At 45.2% G+C, this 19,383-nt stretch overlaps 1 protein-coding gene across 1 annotated transcript; it reads right to left on the bottom strand.

Annotated features, from left to right (window-relative positions):
* Positions 1 to 322: 322 nt before the first annotated feature.
* Positions 323 to 14,193, bottom strand: LSMEM1 (leucine rich single-pass membrane protein 1). Its single transcript, XM_039514280.1, has 4 exons — positions 14,079 to 14,193; positions 9,748 to 9,879; positions 4,480 to 4,614; positions 323 to 1,166 (listed from the first exon to the last, which is right to left on the bottom strand). The coding sequence occupies exons 2-4, from the start codon at positions 9,872 to 9,874 to the stop codon at positions 946 to 948; spliced, it is 483 nt and encodes a 160-aa protein (XP_039370214.1). The 5' UTR covers positions 9,875 to 9,879; positions 14,079 to 14,193; the 3' UTR covers positions 323 to 945.
* Positions 14,194 to 19,383: the final 5,190 nt, after the last annotated feature.

Genomic DNA, 19,383 nt, shown 5'->3' with positions numbered 1-19,383 from the left:
CACACGGAAGGATCTGAGTTGAACCACTTCTCACTGAAAACTGAATTGTTCTCTAACAGAAAAACAGCCATTCACTTTTGTGGGCAGTAAAACCTAGAGGCCCTGACCCTGCGACCACATGGAGACATAGGTGCCAACTTTCTCGGGGGCCGGTGGGTGCTCCCGCCCCTGTATCCTGCCCTGACTCCACCCTTTCCCTGGCCCCACCCCCATTCCATCCTCAAAGTCCCTGCCCTAACTCCTCCCCCTCCCTGCCCCACTGGATCCCTACCCCACATCGGCCTCACCTCTTCCCCCAGCGCACTAGGTTCCCCCTCCTCCCTGACCCACAAATCAGCTGTTTCGTAGCGCAAGCGCTGGGAGAGAAGGGGGAGAAGCAGGACACAGCGGCGCGCTCACTGAGGAGGCAGAGGTTAGCTGGAGCAGGGGGATGGGGCAGGGTTGAGCACTCACCAATTTTTTTTCGTGGGTGCACTCCAGCCCCGGAGCACCCACGGAGTCGGCACCTATGTGTGGAGACCCATTGACAGTCCACCCCTTTCATTGTAAATTCCAGGAGCCAAGCCTAATTGCCCAATCCTGTAGAACTTTACACACACAAACCAGAATCAGGTACTATTTTCTGTTTCTAATTTAGAAGCTATTAGAAATTTGGGCCCAGATCCTGCAAGATACTTTGCTCACATAGAGAGCTATTTGCAGGAGAGGGGCCGTAGTGAAGCATTTCAGAGTCAAAGGCCAGAGCTAAATGTGTGGTATCATCCATATATTCAAGCTAGGTGGATGTAAATCTGTGCAGTGTTAATAGCTCCATTTTCTTCAGGTTGCTTTTCAAGTGTTGTTATGGCACCTGCTAAATCTGAATTAAATAATCCACCTGGTTACATGGGAATACAGTTGAAAGGAAATGAATAGACAGAGAACAGTTTTCATTGCACAGGGGATCTACTGCACTGTTGCATCCAGCTTTGAATGGGGAAATAAATAGTTACGAAGATAAGGAGTGGATGGTGTTTGACCTGTGAAGAGATTTTCTTCCTTCTCCATAATTCCTGATTGGTTTAGATGCTTTAATATGATATTGTTTATATTCTTAAGATCTTCTGTGTTCTTCCTTTCAAATGCTAGTCTGCTTGTCACTTCATCCATCTTGTTGCCAGTGTGAACTTTAAAAGGAAAGGACAGTATGTTAAATTGGCAACATTTAAACCAAGAGGATCATTGTCACTTGGTGCATCCCTGTGGGAAATTGAATGGGAAATTATTCTGCTCAGAGACATAACATGATAGCAAGTTCAGAAGCTTAGTTGGAAAAGGTTGTGTGTGGAGAAGTTATGGGCTGACTGAATTCTTTTACAACCAATTTTTGTTTTTCATTCTGGTGTAGTATAGTGCAATAAAATATACTGGTTAAGAGTCAGCATATACAGTCTTAAGGTGGGCAACCCTCTCTTTACCATCCATAGAAGATTTGCTAATTTAAGGGCTGTAAGATTTATCCCTATGTCTGGACACAACATATTCATACGTCCCTTCGGGCACAATCCCTAAATAAATCAGAGATTTAGGACTAGGACCAGAACCCTTCATTTCCCAAAGCCTAGGCCTCTACCATCTGAGTTAAGAGAACTCCTACAGCTGTTAGTATTGGTAGCCTCTCATCCTCTCTGTGGAACACAAGAGAATATCACTCATTTATTTTTCTATATCTATCGAGCCCAGTACATTATGTACTTAAGCCTTCTCTAGTTAGACAAAACTCTCACCAAGGTTGTGAGTTTGACAGGAGCTTAAATCCAACAGCAGGGCGCCAATCCTTGATGACTCTGCGGATTACAGACATAACACTAGATAAACTTTATGGCTGGGAGAAAAAACGTGGAACTTCAGCTCCCAAAAAACAAGCCTCTACCCCTTTGGGTCCAAGAAGAACTCCTGTAATTAACTGTAGTAGTGGGTCCCTTACCCTCTCTGCTACCTAGTCATTACACAGCACCATTACTCATTCAGTTATACATAATATAAAGCCAATACTTGCAACAGGGACACATCCTGTTTAAGCAAATTTGGGGTCATCGTAAAGCAATTTAATTGGGCTTCCCAGGTACAACATACAAGATTCCATGTGCAGCCTTTACTTCCTTGACAATCATCTGCTTTGCCAGCAGGCTCTCTTATGAGTCCAGAACTGCCATTAGTGGAGGCAGTTCAGGGACCAGTGAATGAAAGTTTCCTGTTAAAAAAAGAGAATGAAGAACCTGCGATGTACCCCAGCTAGAGCCACAACATAGGAGGAAACATCCTGCTGCCAAAGGGCCTCAAGTTCTTCTCACCATAGCAGCCTCAGTTAGCAGAATGCACCTCATCCTATCCAACACCACTGCATGAGCAGTGAAAACCAAGCTGGTGGGTCCCTGTGATTCAGAGGTAGCCTGTGGCTGTTGGCTTGGCAGCATTACTGGCCCTATAAATCAGGGGTGGCCAACCTGTGGCTCCGGAACCACATGCGGCTCTTCAGAGGTTAACATGCGGCTCCTTGTATAGGCACCGACTCTGGGGCTGGAGCTACAGGTGCCAACTTTCCAATGTGCTGGAGGGTGCTCACTGCTCAACCCCTGGCTCTGCCACATGCTCTCTCTCCTTCTCCTCCCCATCCCTCCCAGAGCCTCCTGCACACCATGAAACAGCTGATGGGAAGGTGCAGGGAGGGAAGGAGGGGGAGGCACTGATCAGTGCTGCTGGTGGGCAGGAGGTGCTGGAGGGGAGGGGGCTGCTGACATATTACTGTGGCTCTTTGGTAAATGTACATTGGTAAATTCTGGCTCTTTCTCAGGCTCAGGTTGGCCACCCCTGCAATAAATGGATAATTATCCCCACAGAGGTGATGCTATTAGCCAATTCTGAGATCACATCTGATTTTTCAGGCTCCTTTTGTTTGGGGAATTCTTTGTTCCAGATTATTTCCACTCAGCTCTTAGCACTGGAATCTGAAGCCCTCTCTGAATAACACACACTGAATTATCTCCATGTTAACTGACCTAAATTCACACCCACCCACCCATGTTACTCCATCAGCCTTAATGGAATTACACCAGGAACAAAATTCTTCTGGAGAAGAAAAGAAAAAGAATGTTTTCAAAACATGCCCCGACAACACAATCTACTTGAAAAGGAAACACTCTGCTTTACAATCAACATTTCCAGGAACCACAGCCTAGCACTGCTGAGCTATATTTCAACTACTGTTCTTATGTCAAGATTAAATGCAGGTTGTTTAAAATCCTCCTTTAAGGTGTGGGTCACATTGATAACCTGTTGTTGGGCTCTGCTGATGAAGTAACATGGAAAGAAACTAGCTTTTTAAAAGTTACCCTGCCAGCCTTGCTTAATTCAGATAAGTTAGCACACAGCAGTAGCCCCCTACAAGACATTTTTAGCTTAATTTCTATCCCTTGTCCTGAGGGAATGGATTCGAGTTTGACACTGTTGCAGTGCTAGGGAGAGAGCCACCCAAATCCTTGTTCTGGGGCTAAGTAAGCAAAGCTGAATAATTCTTTGACCTCCCTGTCAAGACACATTCCAGTGAACATCTGTCACTTCCCAACTCTCCCATCTTGGGACACCACTTATCAAGGTTTTAGTTTGTAAGGCCTGGTCTCCACTGGGGAGAGGGGGCTCAATCTAAGTTACGCAACTTCAGCTACGTGAATAACATAGCTTAAGTTGACATACTTAGACCTATTCACCGCGATGTGTTCACTGTGGTGAGTCAACTGCTGCTGCTCACCCATCAACTCTGCCTGTGCCTCTTGCGGTGGTGGAGTACAGGAATCAACGGGAGAGCGCTTGGGGGTTGATTTATCGTGTCTAGACTAGATGCGATAAATCAACCCCCGCTGGATCGATTGCTGCCTGCTGATCCGGTGGGTAGTGTAGACATACCCTAAGAAACATCACTAGCCTTCCCAGTGCAGGGCTGCATTGCACAGCCATTCAAAAATGCAAAATATTTAAATGATCCAATACAATAGTGTTATACGCTCCTGCTTACACAGTGTGACTTTCTAGCCACTCTAGTAGTTGGATTGGAGAGGTTTGTAAGTCTGAAGCCTCAGAAGTGGCTTCTAGTCCCCTTAGCTCAAGAACTAAAACAGTGGCTCTCAACCTGAGACCCACAGGCCACTTGCAGCCCAATCAGCTGTGGCCCACGTGACATCCTCAGTGCCATACAGGTAGTATTGGATGGGGCACACATAAAACATTATGGGCTGCATATATGGCCCACAATTGTAAATAGGTTGAGAACTACTGGATTAGAAGGTCATGCTTTTAGATCCAGAGGTTCCACAGATTCAATGCCTAACGCCAATTACCAATCCAATTTTACAATAGCTTGTTACAATGTAGCCAAATATAGTCCAACACTTCCTTCCCTTGACAGGCCATATTATTTACAAGAATCGTAAATACTTTACTTACTTGTTAAGAATACTACAAATGAAACAAGCGCCAAACTGACAATCAAAATAATGATCAGTGTGACGAAGAACAAATGTTGGCAATTTATGCTGCTCCATGTCATCAAACCGCCAGTGTTCTCTTCCTCCTGGGCTGCTATGGAATGAAAATAATATTCCGATATGAAATTGATGGGAAGTTATTAGGAAAACAAATAACAAAATGCCTCTGGTTCTAAGCAGAGAGAAGCCAGATACACCCAAACTTTGAGAATGTTCAGAGCCGTCCAACCTTTCTGAGTTGGATCCATCTCCGTTTCTAAGCAGGATACAGGCACCATGTTGTTAATAACTTTAGCTCTCTCCTGTTAAATTGCAGTCCTATTCCAAAAAGGAGATATGTAAAAATGGCAGTGCTTACTTAACAGATCCACTCCCTTTATGTATTCAGAGTTATAGTGGCTCACCTTAGTCACAACAAATATTTTGCTGCTTTTCACTTCTGATAACCACTGGAGCCATACAGCTAAGAAAGTGTGAGCAACATTCCTTTCTACATTGTGAATCATCAACTGTCTGGCTAGCTAACTTCCCATCAGTTACACCTGTGCAACTCTGCTGACAGCAATGGGCCTGCACAGGCTGAGAGCCTAATTTGGCCTGCAGAACCCTTATTTCTTGCAATGTAACATGAGAAAGGAAGAATCCAGTTTTACTTTCCCAGGTTCAGGCTGAATGGGCAGGGCTGAAAGTTAGACTACATTAGAACTTGTTGGGACATTTTCTTTAAATATACTGTTTCACTGAAATTTTTGCCTGCCAAGTTTACAAGGTCCAGGATGGACTCTCCTGGCACTTCAAGGAAAACAGAGAGAATGGGAGATGCAAATAGAAAACTGACATTTTTGGGATCTGCAAATGGCCTTTTTTTCCAACACAATTCCATTTTGTGAAAACATTTGGAATGTTTTGGTTTGTTCCTATGCAGAATGAAAACAATTTTTGAGACCTCAAAAGTTGTCATGAAATGGAATTGTCTTCTCCGGCCAGATCTACTATATATAAACTGAGCACATTTGGCATGACAGTGAGAGGTATGCCCACTTGCCACTCCTCCTGCAGATGCAAGAAGGGGGACAACCAGTTAGCCACTCCTTCCCTGAAATTTGTGGGGCAAACCAGCTTGCTTCTCTTTAGAAACTTTGGTGGGTGAAAGGACATGTCCCTCATAAAAAATATAACAGCTAAGTGTGGGGTGGATATGGGCCTAGGAGTAGGGAAGATAGTGGGAACCAGGGTCTGAATCCTCTTCAGAGTTCCTGAACACAACCAAAAGTTTTGTGTGAACCATAGTTTCCCATTTGGGCAGCATTTGCCCTAGGAGACCATTTGGGGAAGTTCTGTGGCCTGTGTTATACAGGAGGTCAGATTAGATCAGTGGTGGGCAACCTGCGGCCTGCAGCCCATCAGGGTAATCTGTTGGCAGGCCACAAGACAGTTTGTTTACATTAACCGTCCACAGACACAGGTGTCCTCAGCTCCTAGTGGCCGTGGTTCACCATTCCTGGCCAATGGGAGCTGTGGGAAGCGGTGGCCAGCATGTCCCTGTAGCCCACGCCACTTACCACAGCTCCCATTGGCCGGGAATGGTGAACCACGGCCACTGGGAGCTGCGGGCAGCTGTGCCTGCAGACAGTCAATGTAAACAAACTGTCTCGCGGCCTGCCAGCAGATTACTCTGATGGACCACATGTGGCCCACAGGCTGCAGGTTGCCCACCACTGGACTAGATGATCACAATGGTTCCTTTTGGCCTTGGAATCTATGACTCTCAGTCTAAAATCCCAGTCTGGAAAGAGAACGGATGTGCATCTCTGCTCATAGAGAGCTGAAGGCTAGAGGCTTGAGACTGGAGCAGGCAGTCCTTGAGCAGACCACATTGGGGAGGTTAAAGGTGGGGTTACACTGAAGCTGTGACAAATCACAGCTTCATATGATTATCTACTATGAAAAATGTATTTCCAAGTTTCCATCGGTGTTGTGTTGAATCTGGTAAGACTCTTGAAGGGCATTGCAATTAAGCTGATGGTGATAAAGAAGAAAAAGGATTGTATATGCCATAACAGCATTTTGATGATGAGTAAACCCATGGTTTGAGAGTTCACTGAACTAGTCAATACTAGTCTAGGAGTATTTTTGCTGTCTTTTATTGCATTTAATGTGTTCCTGCCTGGGGATAAAGTAAAGCCTGCAGCCTTTTAATATATTTTTTTTATCATGCCCTCAGCCTTCATAACAAATACAATTTGCACTAAATGCCACCACCACTGATATTGCTTCCTAGCCAGAATAATAATGATGGGGGAGCTGCTTTCACAGTCTCTCAAGCATTGCAAGCTATGAATAGAATTCTCATAAATGCCACTTGTCTGCTCTGCCTAATGAACACTTCTTACTAGCCAACTTGCCAAATGTGCCAGCTTACGTTATTGTAAGTAACCAGTGAACAAGGATTCCTGCCAACCTGAAAACAATGAGAACATTTTATGTTGTGAAGCGAAAAGTAATTGGTGTGGAGCACCTACCAAAATTAGAGGCCCTTGCTTTTTAAAACTACTTTAAATTTATGGCTAATGTGTTGCCTTAGGTTTGGTTATGTCAGATCATATTAAGCTACTGAGCTAAAGGAATGCTATGGGTACTGCATCAAAGCATTGTAGAAATGTCTTTTTTTTTTAAACCCAGATCTGGCATTTTCTGTAGAAAATGATAGCACTGTCCCATGTATTTTTAATGATTACCAGAGGGTGAAAAATGCTCACACAATTCAAGGATAGGGGTGGAAGCAGTAGATGTGGTATAGCTTGACTTGAGTAAGGCTTTTGCTACCATCTCACAGAACTTTTTCACAGACAAACTAGAGAAATATAGCCTAGACGAAGCTACTATAAGGTGGGCGCACAAGATGTGGACAAATTGGAGAAAGTCCAGAGGAGAGCAATAAAAGGGATTAAAAGTCAAGAAAACGTGACCTTGGAGGAAAGATTGAAAAAAACTGGAGAAGAGAAGACTAGGAGGGGAGCATGACAATACTCATCAAGTATGTAAAAGGTTGTTATAAAAGGGAGGGTGATAAATTGTCCTTAACCACTGAGGACAGAGCAGGAAGCCATGGGCTTAAACTGCAGCAAGAGAAATTTAGGCTGACATTAGAAAAAAAATCCTGATTGTAAGGGTAGTAGAACAAATTACCTAAGGAGGTTGTGGAATCTTCATCATTGGAGGTTTTTATGAACAGGTTAGACAAACACCTGTCAGGGAGGTCTAGACAGGGGTGGCTCCAGGCCCCAGCATGCCAAGCACGTACTTGGGGCGGCAAGCCGCGGGGGGCACTCTGCCGGCTCCGCGGGACCAGCGGACCCTCCACAAGCAAGCCGCTGAAGGCAGCCTGTCTGCTGTGCTTGGGGCGGCAAAATGCCTAGAGCCGCCCCTGGGTCTAGATAATACCGAGTTCTGCCTCAGCACAGGGGACTGGACTAGATGACCTATTGAGGTTCCTTCCAGTCCTACGATTCTATGATCTTAATAGTTCTGTAACAAAGAGATCCAGAATATAACACATTTCTTGGTACGGCAGCTGAGGATTGTAAATAGTGCAGTCTCTTGGAATATATTCTACTGGTGTGAGGGCAATCAGATACTTACATAAAACTCCAAGCATTAAAGAAACATCTAAAATATATCAGAGAAAGAGCCAAATTGGTGGACAAACTATACATAGCACTGCTTTCATTTTCTGCTGAAATACAGCCACCTGTAGGTAGCTGTTTAACAGGAACAAGAGTACTGTATAACAATTTAGTCCAGAAGTGAAGAACAACGTCCATTTAAAATTACAGGGAGAATCTAGGTAGGCAAAAGAGAAATTATCTGACACTAGAACTGATTCATTCTGTGCCATTTCTTGTTCTTGTTAAAATGAGGATTGCCTACATAAGACAATACCATGGCAGATTTCTATAATTTTCAATATGGGATCCTGGTGTCTGGCAGCTGCACTACTATAGTAATTATCAGAAAAATATTCAGCTCCTGGGCTAAGATGTTGATGTCTTTCTAAGTCTTCTTCCATCAAAGCTCTAGTGTCACCTATATCATTTCTCCCAGCATTATTCATACATGTATAAAATCAAGCAAGGTGGTGGTTGAGTGGGTATCTGCATTTTTGTCCTATTTGAAGCCTAGTTGATTATGATTCTTACTGTACAGCTACTCTTCAGCCAAATTTCAAAAGTACAAATTGTGCTGCTAAACTAAGGAGAAAACTACAGAATACTGTACCTCCTTAAATAGCATAATGTGGAATGCTGCCAAGAAACTGCCACTTGTAAAGTGCTTTCAGATCACAAAAGAGTCAAACACATCTTGAATATTGCTGGCTAAAAATATTCTTGTTGCCATGTGTGAGTCAAAGATAAAGTGCATACAAGCAGTAAAATCAGGAGGATAGTACAATTCTGAATGTGTTTGAAATAAGTTCCCTGAATTAAGATCTAAAGAAGGTTCATCGAATACCTCAGGAAACTGGCTGGGATCATCAGGTGATAGTCATTCCTTAAAAGCAAAAACAGGATCACAATAATTTTAGTTGCTGCTTTTTTTTCTTTTTAAGCTTTTATGTGTATTTTAGTAATTGTGAAAATTGCCAGACAGAAGAGAGACGGCATTATTTTTATTCCCAGAATGGATACATATTGGGAATGATGGTACAGGCTTACTACAATGTCGCACCCGTGTGCCTCAGACATGATGTGAAGGGCCCGGCTAGGCGTGGAAAGGTAGCACAGTTTCCACAGAGAATACTTGGCCATGCTGTGGACATCGCCAACAAGAATCTGGTACTGGCAATTGTCACCTACAGGTTACTGGAGTAGTTAGACCACTGGTCCTATGTTCTGTGCACATGATTCCAGTTGTGCTGGTCGTTTTTGTCATAGCTATCTCATATCAGAATTCAATTTCCTTTAAATGCCTGAGTTGAAGTGCACTTATTAAGCCAAATCCTTAGCTGTTGTAAATTGACATAGTGCTGTTGACATCAGTGGAAATACATCATTTGGATTTACACCAGCTGGGAATCTGGCCTATGTGTAGTGCATGTGTTTATATGGTAAATAAATCCCAGAATGATAAGCATTAGTTTAAATTATCAAACATCTGTACATTAGTCTTTTTTTTTAAACCTAGTTTATATTGAGAATAGTTGCCAAGCATTATCTGGCATACATACTTAACAGGTCTTGAGATCCATCGGAACATAGATGCAGTTTGTTTAGGTTGTTTAAGGAATCAACCACATAAAGTTTTCCTTCTTCATTGGTATCAAGTAAGTCAATTTCCAGAGAAGAACTCTCCATTGTACCTAAAAGAAAACATGGATATTGGAAATAATGACTACTGTTAAGGGGCCTGATCCTGTGAGGTGCTGAGCTCCTTTAACTCTCACTAAAATCAGTGGGAGTTGAGGATGATTAGGTCTTTGTAGGAGATATTCAGAACCTTTCAGGATAGGACCAATATGAGTTGTGAGAAACTCACTAGTTAACATTTCTAGTTTATTGTTCGAGATCCTTAAGTGTGAAAGTTAATTGCCACATCAGAATGTTGTAGTACACTGTTCCACCTTTCTAGCTCCTGCATTGATTCAGGTGTAAATTATTACTTATTTGTATAATATCCAAAGCCTGGAAGGTACTTTACAGACCAATAAAACAGGGTGAAATCCTGGCCCCATTGAAATCAATGGGAAGTCCCTAGTCTCTCCCCTGATTATCTCACAATCTAAGTACTAGGGATATGTGATAAGTAAAAATGAAGGGAGCAGGTAGGGGAGTGAAGGAGAAGGGTTACAATGACAAGCTCATTCATTTGCTTATAAATATTGATACATCACGGTGGCTTGTTTTTTCTTGGTTAAACAAATGATTGGGATTGGGGTGGTCAGCAAAAAGTTATCGCTTGCCATAATTGCTCTTCTTTCTTTACTTTAGATTTGGTTGACACACATGACCTACTTTGAAAAGGGTCTGGGCTGGTAGCATAGGCCTGTGCCCTTCCAAAGAAGGTGAGACAATTCTTGAAGAAAACACAATTTCCATGCCTTAAGGTAATTGTTCTGGTATTCTCGGATATTCAGCTTAACTTTGGATATGTCTACACTGCATTTAAAAACCCATGGATGGCCTGTGACAGTTGACTCAGGTTAAGGGGCTCTTTAATTGCAGTGTGGACATTTAGGCTCAGGCTGGAGCCTGGGCTCTAGGGCTCAGGGTACGTCTACACTACGGGACTATTCCGAATTTGCATAAACCGGTTTTGTAAAACAGATTTTATAAACACACTAAACACATTAAATCCATGGTCACTGTGGGTAGCTATTCGAACTTCCGGGTTGAGATCCCAGTGCCTGATGGGGCAAAAATCATTGTCGTGGGTGGTTCTGGGTAAATGTCGTCAGTCACTCCTTCGTCTGGGAAAGCAACGGCAGACAAGCATTTCGCGCCTTTTTTCCCTGGATTGCCCTGGCAGATGCCATAGCATGGCAATCATGGAGCTTGTTCACAGAGATTTCAGCAGCGCTACACAGAAGCATGCTTTGCTTTTGCATGACAGCAGAGATGGTTACTAGCCATATTGCACCATCCAAACCCTTCCATAAATTGGAACTGAGGATGATAATGGCTACCTGTCCTTTTGTTCCCTTTGCTGCTAGTGCCCCTGGTCAATCAGCCAGAGCCATATTGTACCTTCCATCGTTTTGTACCATTGGCTGCTGTCATAAGTGCTGGGAATGACTCCTGAGTCAATCCATCTAAAAATAGAATCTGTGCTGCCTAATATAGGCAAGTGTGCTAGAGAACCACCTGCTCTGTGTCAGATCTGTATGCTATTCACAGGGGTGCTCCTGTAACAACCCCACCTGTTGATTCCGTTCTTCCCAGCCTTTCTTGGCAGCATTGTCCCCACTTGTGTGATGAATTAATAAAGAATGCAGGAATAAGACACACTGACTTGTTAGTGAGAAATGAGTGGAAGGCAGCCTCCAGCTGCTATGATAGTCCAGACAGGACATTAAGCAGTGTGTAGAGAAGAGAAGCCATCCACTGCTAGTCAGGGGGCAACTGAATCTTTTTTTTTACATGAGGGGGTGGGGCTGATGGAGCTCAGCCCCTGTTGCTATGATGAGGATGGTTACCAGCCATATTGCACCATCCATCCACCAGAAAAGTACCATCAGCTGAGGCTGATGATGAGGAGATTTTTCATCATTTTGCACGATCAGCTTATGCATGATGAGGGATGGATTCCATCTTTTGTACCATCATGTTGGTGTTGAGTGCTGCACTATCGCGTCTATCTGCAGCATTCAGTAAAGATAGGGTGACATGTAAAAGAGTCAGAGGATTGTTCACTGTGTTTGACCTAGAAGCATTTGGAGCTCAGCCAAGATGCAAAAAATTTTAGGAGGCTGCAGGAACTGTGGATAGCTTCAGTCCTCCAGTCCATGCGCATCCATTTGATTGCTGAGTCCATTGCGGTCCAGCAGGCCTCAGTGTGGTGGGAGGGTCCCAGAGTTTGTGCTGCAATTAGGCAGCCCCGTTATCTGAACACTATGTGCCTGAGTCAGCTGGCATGGGTTTCTAATTGCCGTGTAGAGTCTACACACATATGATTCATATCTACACTGTAGACATACCCTTTAACACCTCATCTTTGCCGTGGGCTTAGCTCTCAATGAGCACAAGTCCCTTGGAAGTGTTAGAAATTTACATTCACAAATTAACACAGTGACATTTAGAAATCACATCCTATGTATATAGAGTGGATTACTTCTTATCAATTTTCAAACACCCAGAGGTGTGAGGCTCCAGCTCTATCTCTGCTAATAAGGAATTTGAAACTGCAGCTATCAACTACCCAAAAGAGACTGCTAGACTAACGGTGGGCCCCTTCTGATGTCATTGCAGAGTATAAAAACTCTTACTCCCCCTCACCTTTAAGAAAGAATTAGAAGGGATTTAGCTGCCCTGATGGCTTCTCTGCATCTGGGATAGAAAGCCCCATTGCTTGGAAAATATGAATCATATGTGTGTTTTAACAAATACATATTCAGAGTTATGGAGAAAGATATCTATAGAGGATTAGAGCTGGCCAAAGTCAACCAGGCATACAAGCTTTTATCAGGCCTTTACCATACCGAAGCTCTTAAAGGTCTACTCAACATTACAATTTATGCTGGTAATCTTTCAGCACTGGTACCTGCACTAGTCTGGGTAATGTTCAAAAGTACATTTTCTCTAGGCACATGGGACCTTTTCCAGCTCCCTCCTTCTTGACTCAGTTACCAAACACAACTGGCAACTTTCCTGACTCACCCTTTCCATAGTATGACATCATGAAGAGCAGGTTCCCTCTGTACCAACATTTTAATAAGTGCCATGGGGAAAACTGGGGCTGTTTCCTGTCAGGCACATGCAGGAGCAGATACTCATAGAATCATGCCAACCCACGCTGCCCTATGTCACTCCCAAAGTTGGGGACACAGCCAAATAACTACCCATTGATTCTCAGTGAAACTTTGGCTCCTAACTAGTTCAGGTTTTTTTGGAAAGGGGACTAGCACTCATAAGGGAAAATAAGACTGATGGCTCTGTAAATACATGGACAGAAAGAGTAAAGTCGATTCAATTAAGGGGAAATGACATGAAAATGAGTACAGCTCCTTTTTCTTTTTTCATTCTGAGCAGTTACTGAAAAAATACACAAATAAGGTGAAAAAGCTAGAATTGCAACCAATCAGCTCAATCCAGTAGCTTTTATATATGCAACAGTAATTTCAGGACAGATGGCTTCTATGCACTAGAATGTATAAGGTAACAACTTCTAGTAGCTATATCTTTACTGTCTTTGACCACATCCATGCCCAGCTGTATTTCTTACGGACACAGTTATGCAGCGTTCTACAGATTCACCACCTCTCTCACACACAAGGGCCTCCTGCTATTTTTAGCTTCAGAAGGGCAGTTGTTTTCCCTGAACGTTTTCCATTTTGGTTAGACTTCCTTGCAACAACTTAAAGGAAGACTCTCCTAAAGACTTGAGCTCTAATAAATGTAAGTAACTGATCTGATAGTTTTAGATACATGTTAAATTCACAAGTTGTATATTTTTGTAATTAAGTATTTAGAACCAATTTCCCCACTGTACACTCACTTTCTGTACATAAAAACAGCATGTTATGAATGCTCTGTTTTATGATTTATTTCCACATCAGCACCTTGAAACAAACAAAATATTAGCATCACTGGCCTCCTACTAATTAGTTTCACAAGGCTAAACTAACCCTCATAGCTTTTCAATTAGTCATTGTAATTTGTATTTTAATATTGCTTAGAGGCCACCACCTCATAAGCATTAAAATATAACTTCATACTTTTAAACGTAAGTTATTTTTGGTAGTGTTACCACTTCGTAAAATAAATACCTAAAAATTCTTAACAAAGAATAAAATCAAGACTAAATGGATTAGCAAAACAATAGAATGAAGTGTAAATTACTTACAATTTAAACATATTCAGCTAAAAGTTCAGGATGGAAGAAGTCATCCAGTATGAGAAGAAAACTTGCTTTGTAGTTTCCCCCTCACTTTTAGACCCTGCAAACTCCCACAGGACCCATAAACACAGCTATGAAATGACTATCCCTTTCAATCTATATTTAGCATTTATTTTGGCCAAGAAGTCTAGTTTCCAAATATTGACCTATTTAAAACACACACACACACACACACACACACACACACACCACTTATTAGACAAGAGTCACTATGAAATTTTAATATTTACTGTTATTATGGTGAGTTTTTAACATATGCTTCTGACATGTATCATTTTACTAATATTTTCCATTGAGTGACTTTTTTAAACAGGCTTGATAAACTAATCAAACCAATATTCTTCTTTGAGTGCTTGTTCATGTCCATTCCACATTAGGTGTGCGCACGCCACGTGCACGAGCGTCTGAAACTTTTTCCCTTAGTGGCTCCTGGCAGGCCAGCGGGGCCCCCGCCAGAGTGGCGCCACTGTGCCATGTATATATAGCCCCGCTGGCCCGACCCCCTCCAGTTCCTTCTTACCATCCGGGGCAGCGTTGGAACAACCTCTTGCTCTCGTAGAAGAAGCAATCCCTTAGCATTAGAAGTACATAGCTGTTATCAGTTTGTTAGCGTTTCATTGTTGTTGGACACTAATAGATTAGGTGCTTGGAGGATTCCAGCACCCGCCCCGGGCCGCGGAGCATGCCGCAGACCCAAGGGTTTAAGGGCTTGCGCCACGTGCTGCAAGCCTATGCCGGTTAGTCTACTGTCTACGTTGCCTGGGGGAAGCTCACCAAACAGAGAAGTGTAAGATCTGCAAGGCCTTTAAGCCGAGAACAAAGAAAGAGACTTTTGCTTAAAGCAGTTGCTGATGGAGGCTGCGCTGCAGCCACCAGGCCCGGAACGCCTGATGCCAGCCCCAGCCTCCTCGGTGCGGAGTGCCCCAGAGTCGTTGAGACCCAGTACTGGCCAAGCACCACAAGCCGTTGGCCTTGGGACACCATAGTAGGCCCCAGTACCGCTCTGGCACTGGCCCTTCTGGACCCCTTGGGCCTACCACCAGTGTCAAGGTGCTACCACTAGGGCCAGCTATTTGGTACAGAGATCCCGGTCCCCGCACCGACGCTCTTCTGTAAGGGAAGCTACAGTGTCCAAGCCACTTGCAGCCTCGCTGAGCGAGAGACCAGAGAGCCCGGCACCGTGCCCAGTGCCACTCCATGGCCACCGTCTCCAGGCCGAGCCAGAACCCCTTCCCTTAAGGAAGGGGGACCAGGGGGACCAGCCGGAGGAAGCTGAGCAGCTGCTAATTTCCTCGTCATCCGCGGATGAAGCAGTAGCAGGCACAGCGGTAACAGGACCTCTGCCAATAGACCATAAAGCCCACTGAAAGCTGCTACATAAGGTGGCCCATAACTTGGGGTTGCAAGCCGAGGAGATGGTTGAGCATGTGGACCCCAATGCCAAGGAGGCAAAACGTCTAGACCTGTTTGGCAGGAAGGTGTATTTGTCAGGGGGCCTTCAGTTGAGGATTGCTAACCACCAGGCCATCCTCAACAGGCATAACTTCAACTCCTGGGCAGCAGTGGGGAAGTTTTGGGACAACCTCCTACAGGGCTCCCAGCAGGAGTTCACGGCCCTGGTGGAGGAAGGCAAGGCCGCAGCGAAAACCTCCCTCCAAGCGTCCTTGGACTCAGCGGACGCGGCAGTCAGGACAATCGCGTTGGGTCAGGTGTGGCTTCAGGAGTCAGGTCTCCTGCTGGAGGTCCAGAATTCGCTCCAGGACCTTTCTTTCGAAGCGTCCGGACTCTTCTCGGACCAGATGGATGCAAAGCTGCATAGCCTTAAGGACACTAGAGCTACACTCAAGTCACTGGGTATGCATACCCCAGCGACTCAGAGGAAGCCATTTAAGCCACAACCTCCTCCCCAGCGCCAGTACCAGCCTCATCCTTGACAGGAGCCTTACCGCAGGCGAGGCGAAGACAACAGGAGGTGATGCAATAATAACAAGAACTCCATTAGGCCGGGCCAGAGCCAAGGCCAACATAAATCTCAGCTAGGCCCTAAGCCAGGCATTTGAAAGTGCGCTTGAGGACAGCGTATCAGATCAACTACCAGATCCATCCCCTTGTTTCCTCAACCACCTATCCCACTTCTCCCATGCATGGTCCAGCATTACATCAGCCCATTGGGTGTTATGTATGGTGCAAAGCGGGTACATACTACAGTTTTCCTCCCTGCCTACCCCTCACCCCGCTTCCCCATCCTTCTTCAGGGACCCTTCTCATGAGCATCTTCTAGAAAAGGAAGTTCACTCACTCCTAGAGGCGGGGGCAGTACAGATAGTAGCCTTAGACCTAAGGGGAAAAGGGTTCTACGACTGCTATTTCCTCATGCCTAAGGCAGCTTGCACACATGTGGTCAAGCATGCCAGACTGAGACTCAGGACTCTGCAGGCTTGGCTCGCCCGTGTATACCGTCCTGGCAGGGACCCCCTGGACTTGATAGTGACAGCCCTGGGGGACGTGCTGGAATCCCTGATGTGATGGCAGTCCCAGACCGCGGTTTGTGAAGGCATCCTCTGCCGCAAAACAGCCTGACTTTACGCTGGTAACAGATGCGTCAGACCTCGGAGGAGGGGCTCACCTGGGGCACCTCAGGACCCAGGGCATGTGGTTGGGGGCAGAGCAATCACTCCATATCAATGTGAAGGAGATCAGGGTGGTTCATTTAGCATGCCAGACCTTTCACACCACTCTGAGTGATCACAGCGTGACAGTCAACACGACCGCCATGTTTTACATAAACAAGCAGGGCGGAGCCCATTCCTCCCCGCTCTGCCACAAGGCTCTCCTCCTCTGGAACTTTTGCATAGCCCACGCCATTCACCTACAGGCGGCGTACCTCCTAGGGGAGGTAAACAGGCTAGCAGACCACCTCAGCAGGTCCTACCGCATGCACAAGTGGACGCTCAGAGCAGATGTCATGCTTTTGCTCTTCCGAAAGTGGGGGTTTCCCCAGGTGGACCTGTTTGCTACTGAGGGCAACGCCCAGTGCCCGCAATTCTGCTCATTCCAGGGTCACGGCCCAGGCTCAATAGCTGATGCATTCGTGATCCCGTGGGGAAGGGAATTGAAATACACCTTTCACCAATTCCCCTGGTGCACAAGGTGTGCAGAGATAGGGTGTCGATCATTCACCATGCTCCTGGAGCTGTCGGTGGAGGCCCCAGTAACCCTTCCCCTACACTAGGACCTCGTTACGCAGGACGGAGGGTGGCTTCTCCACCCTGACCTGCAAGTGCTGCATGTGATGGCATGGAAGCTATGCGGTTAAACACTTTGGAGAGCCAGTGCTCCCTTCCTGTGCAGCAGGTTCTGCTTGGTAGTAGGAAGCCCTCTACCAGGGTGACTTACTTAGCCAAGCGGAAGAGGTTCTCGTGCTGGTGTGGGTCACAACAGGTGCAGCCGCACCAGGCCCCGGTGCCAGCCATTCTAGAATACCTACTGCACCTCAAGCAGCAAGGGCTGGCCCTGTCCTCTATTAAGGTGCACCTGGCAGCTATCTCCACCTTCCACCCAGGGTTTTTGGGCAGCTCGATTTTCTCCTACCCAATGGTGGGGCAATTCCTCAAAGGTCTGGAAAGGTGTTCCCTTACTCATGCCCCCCAGTTCCCTGTTGACAGGGCGGTCCTCCGATCGATTGTCTCGTGACTGCTACCCGCCTCCAAAGGTAAGCTTGTAATTCACCTAATGTGCAATGGACATGAACAAGCACTCAAAGAAAGGTTACTTAGCTTTTTGTAACTGTTGTTCACGTCTGTAAATGAGGCATGACAAATACTAGACATCAGAAGACAGTTACACCATCCTCTAACAAACAAGGCACTCAGAACTAAACGCAATTAACAAGTGTGCAGTCATAGACTTGTAGGACTGGAAGAGACTGAGAGGTCATCTATTCCAGTCCCTTCCACTCAAGGCAGGAATAAATATTATCTAGACCAGAGGTTCTCAAACTGTGGTCCACGAACCAAGCTCCATTCAGGTAGTCCATGGATAGTTCCCTCTAAGATGCACGCCTGGGCAGCCACACAAGAGAATGAAGGGCCACCCACCTAATTAGTGGAGCCATGCCTGAACCCTGCAGAAGATGCACATGTAAGGTGAGGTGGTGGTCTTGGAGGGTAGGTGGGAAGGGAAGAATTTGAAACATGCAGGGCTGCAGTAGCCAGAGAGAGGGGCGACTTTCCCCAGCTCCAGAGCTGGGGCTGCCAGGGACAATCAGTTTCCTTCCCAGCCTCAGCTTTGTGGCTGCTGTGGGGGAGGGGGGAGGAAGAGGGCACATCCATTGCATTAGAAAGATAAGACTACTGATATTTAAATATGAATTTGTGTGCTTTTATTTGTAGAACAAAAACTGTGAATTAAGGTTTTTTTAATATAGCACTTTTATCCAAAGCGCTTTACAATAGCTGGCTAATGGTACAAACAACATTTGGAAAGATCATTAAGTGGTCCGCCGAGAGGCTCAGCAATTTTCAAGTGATCTAGACCAATGGTTCTCAACCTCTGTATTGTCAGTTGCAGGTTGAGAACCACAGCACCCCTCCCCCAAAACTATGCACAGTCCCCTATGCCCAGTGCCCTTGCCCACAGCAGGGCCAGGAGTGGAGCACCCATGCAGGCCAGCAGGCAGGACCCGAGAAGGGGGGCCAGGAGCAGAGCCTCACCTAAAACCTGGGGGTGCCACTCCTAAGACACTATAACAGCACAGGTTTAATGCAAGCCTGCCCTAAGTGTTAATGAATTCTTGCAAAGGCAAGTTGGGTCAGAATTTAGAGCTAAATTTGCGTCTATCTAATTGAATGATGGTTTGAACACCAGTCATGTTACTCTATAGCAGGTGAATGTAATGAAGGCAGTTGATGGGAGTTCTCTGCCATTCCTCATCTTTCTTCCATTATTTCTTTAGGTAAGATGAACTTCACTTGATAACCACATGAATGTTTCCACAGTATTAGCATGACTAGGATTCTGTAAAGCATCTGGCCTGCTACTGTAAGCACCATATTTTACAGAAAAAAGGTATATAATCATACAGCTGACCTTACTGACATTCCCCTGGATCCTCCAAGTTGACAAGTTAAACACATTTAAGGCATAAGATTGAGTGGACAGAGTTATGATTGAGCTGTCAGACTAAGTTTGAGCACTCAATCCTGAAGTCAGGTCATGCCAATGCTAGCTTTGTGTGAAGCATACTTTTATA

Source organism: Mauremys reevesii, linkage group 1 (assembly GCF_016161935.1).
Source record: "Mauremys reevesii isolate NIE-2019 linkage group 1, ASM1616193v1, whole genome shotgun sequence".
NCBI classification, from domain to species: Eukaryota; Metazoa; Chordata; order Testudines; family Geoemydidae; genus Mauremys; species Mauremys reevesii.
Note: the sequence above shows the minus strand (reverse complement) of the source record. Positions and strands in the feature narration are given on the sequence as shown.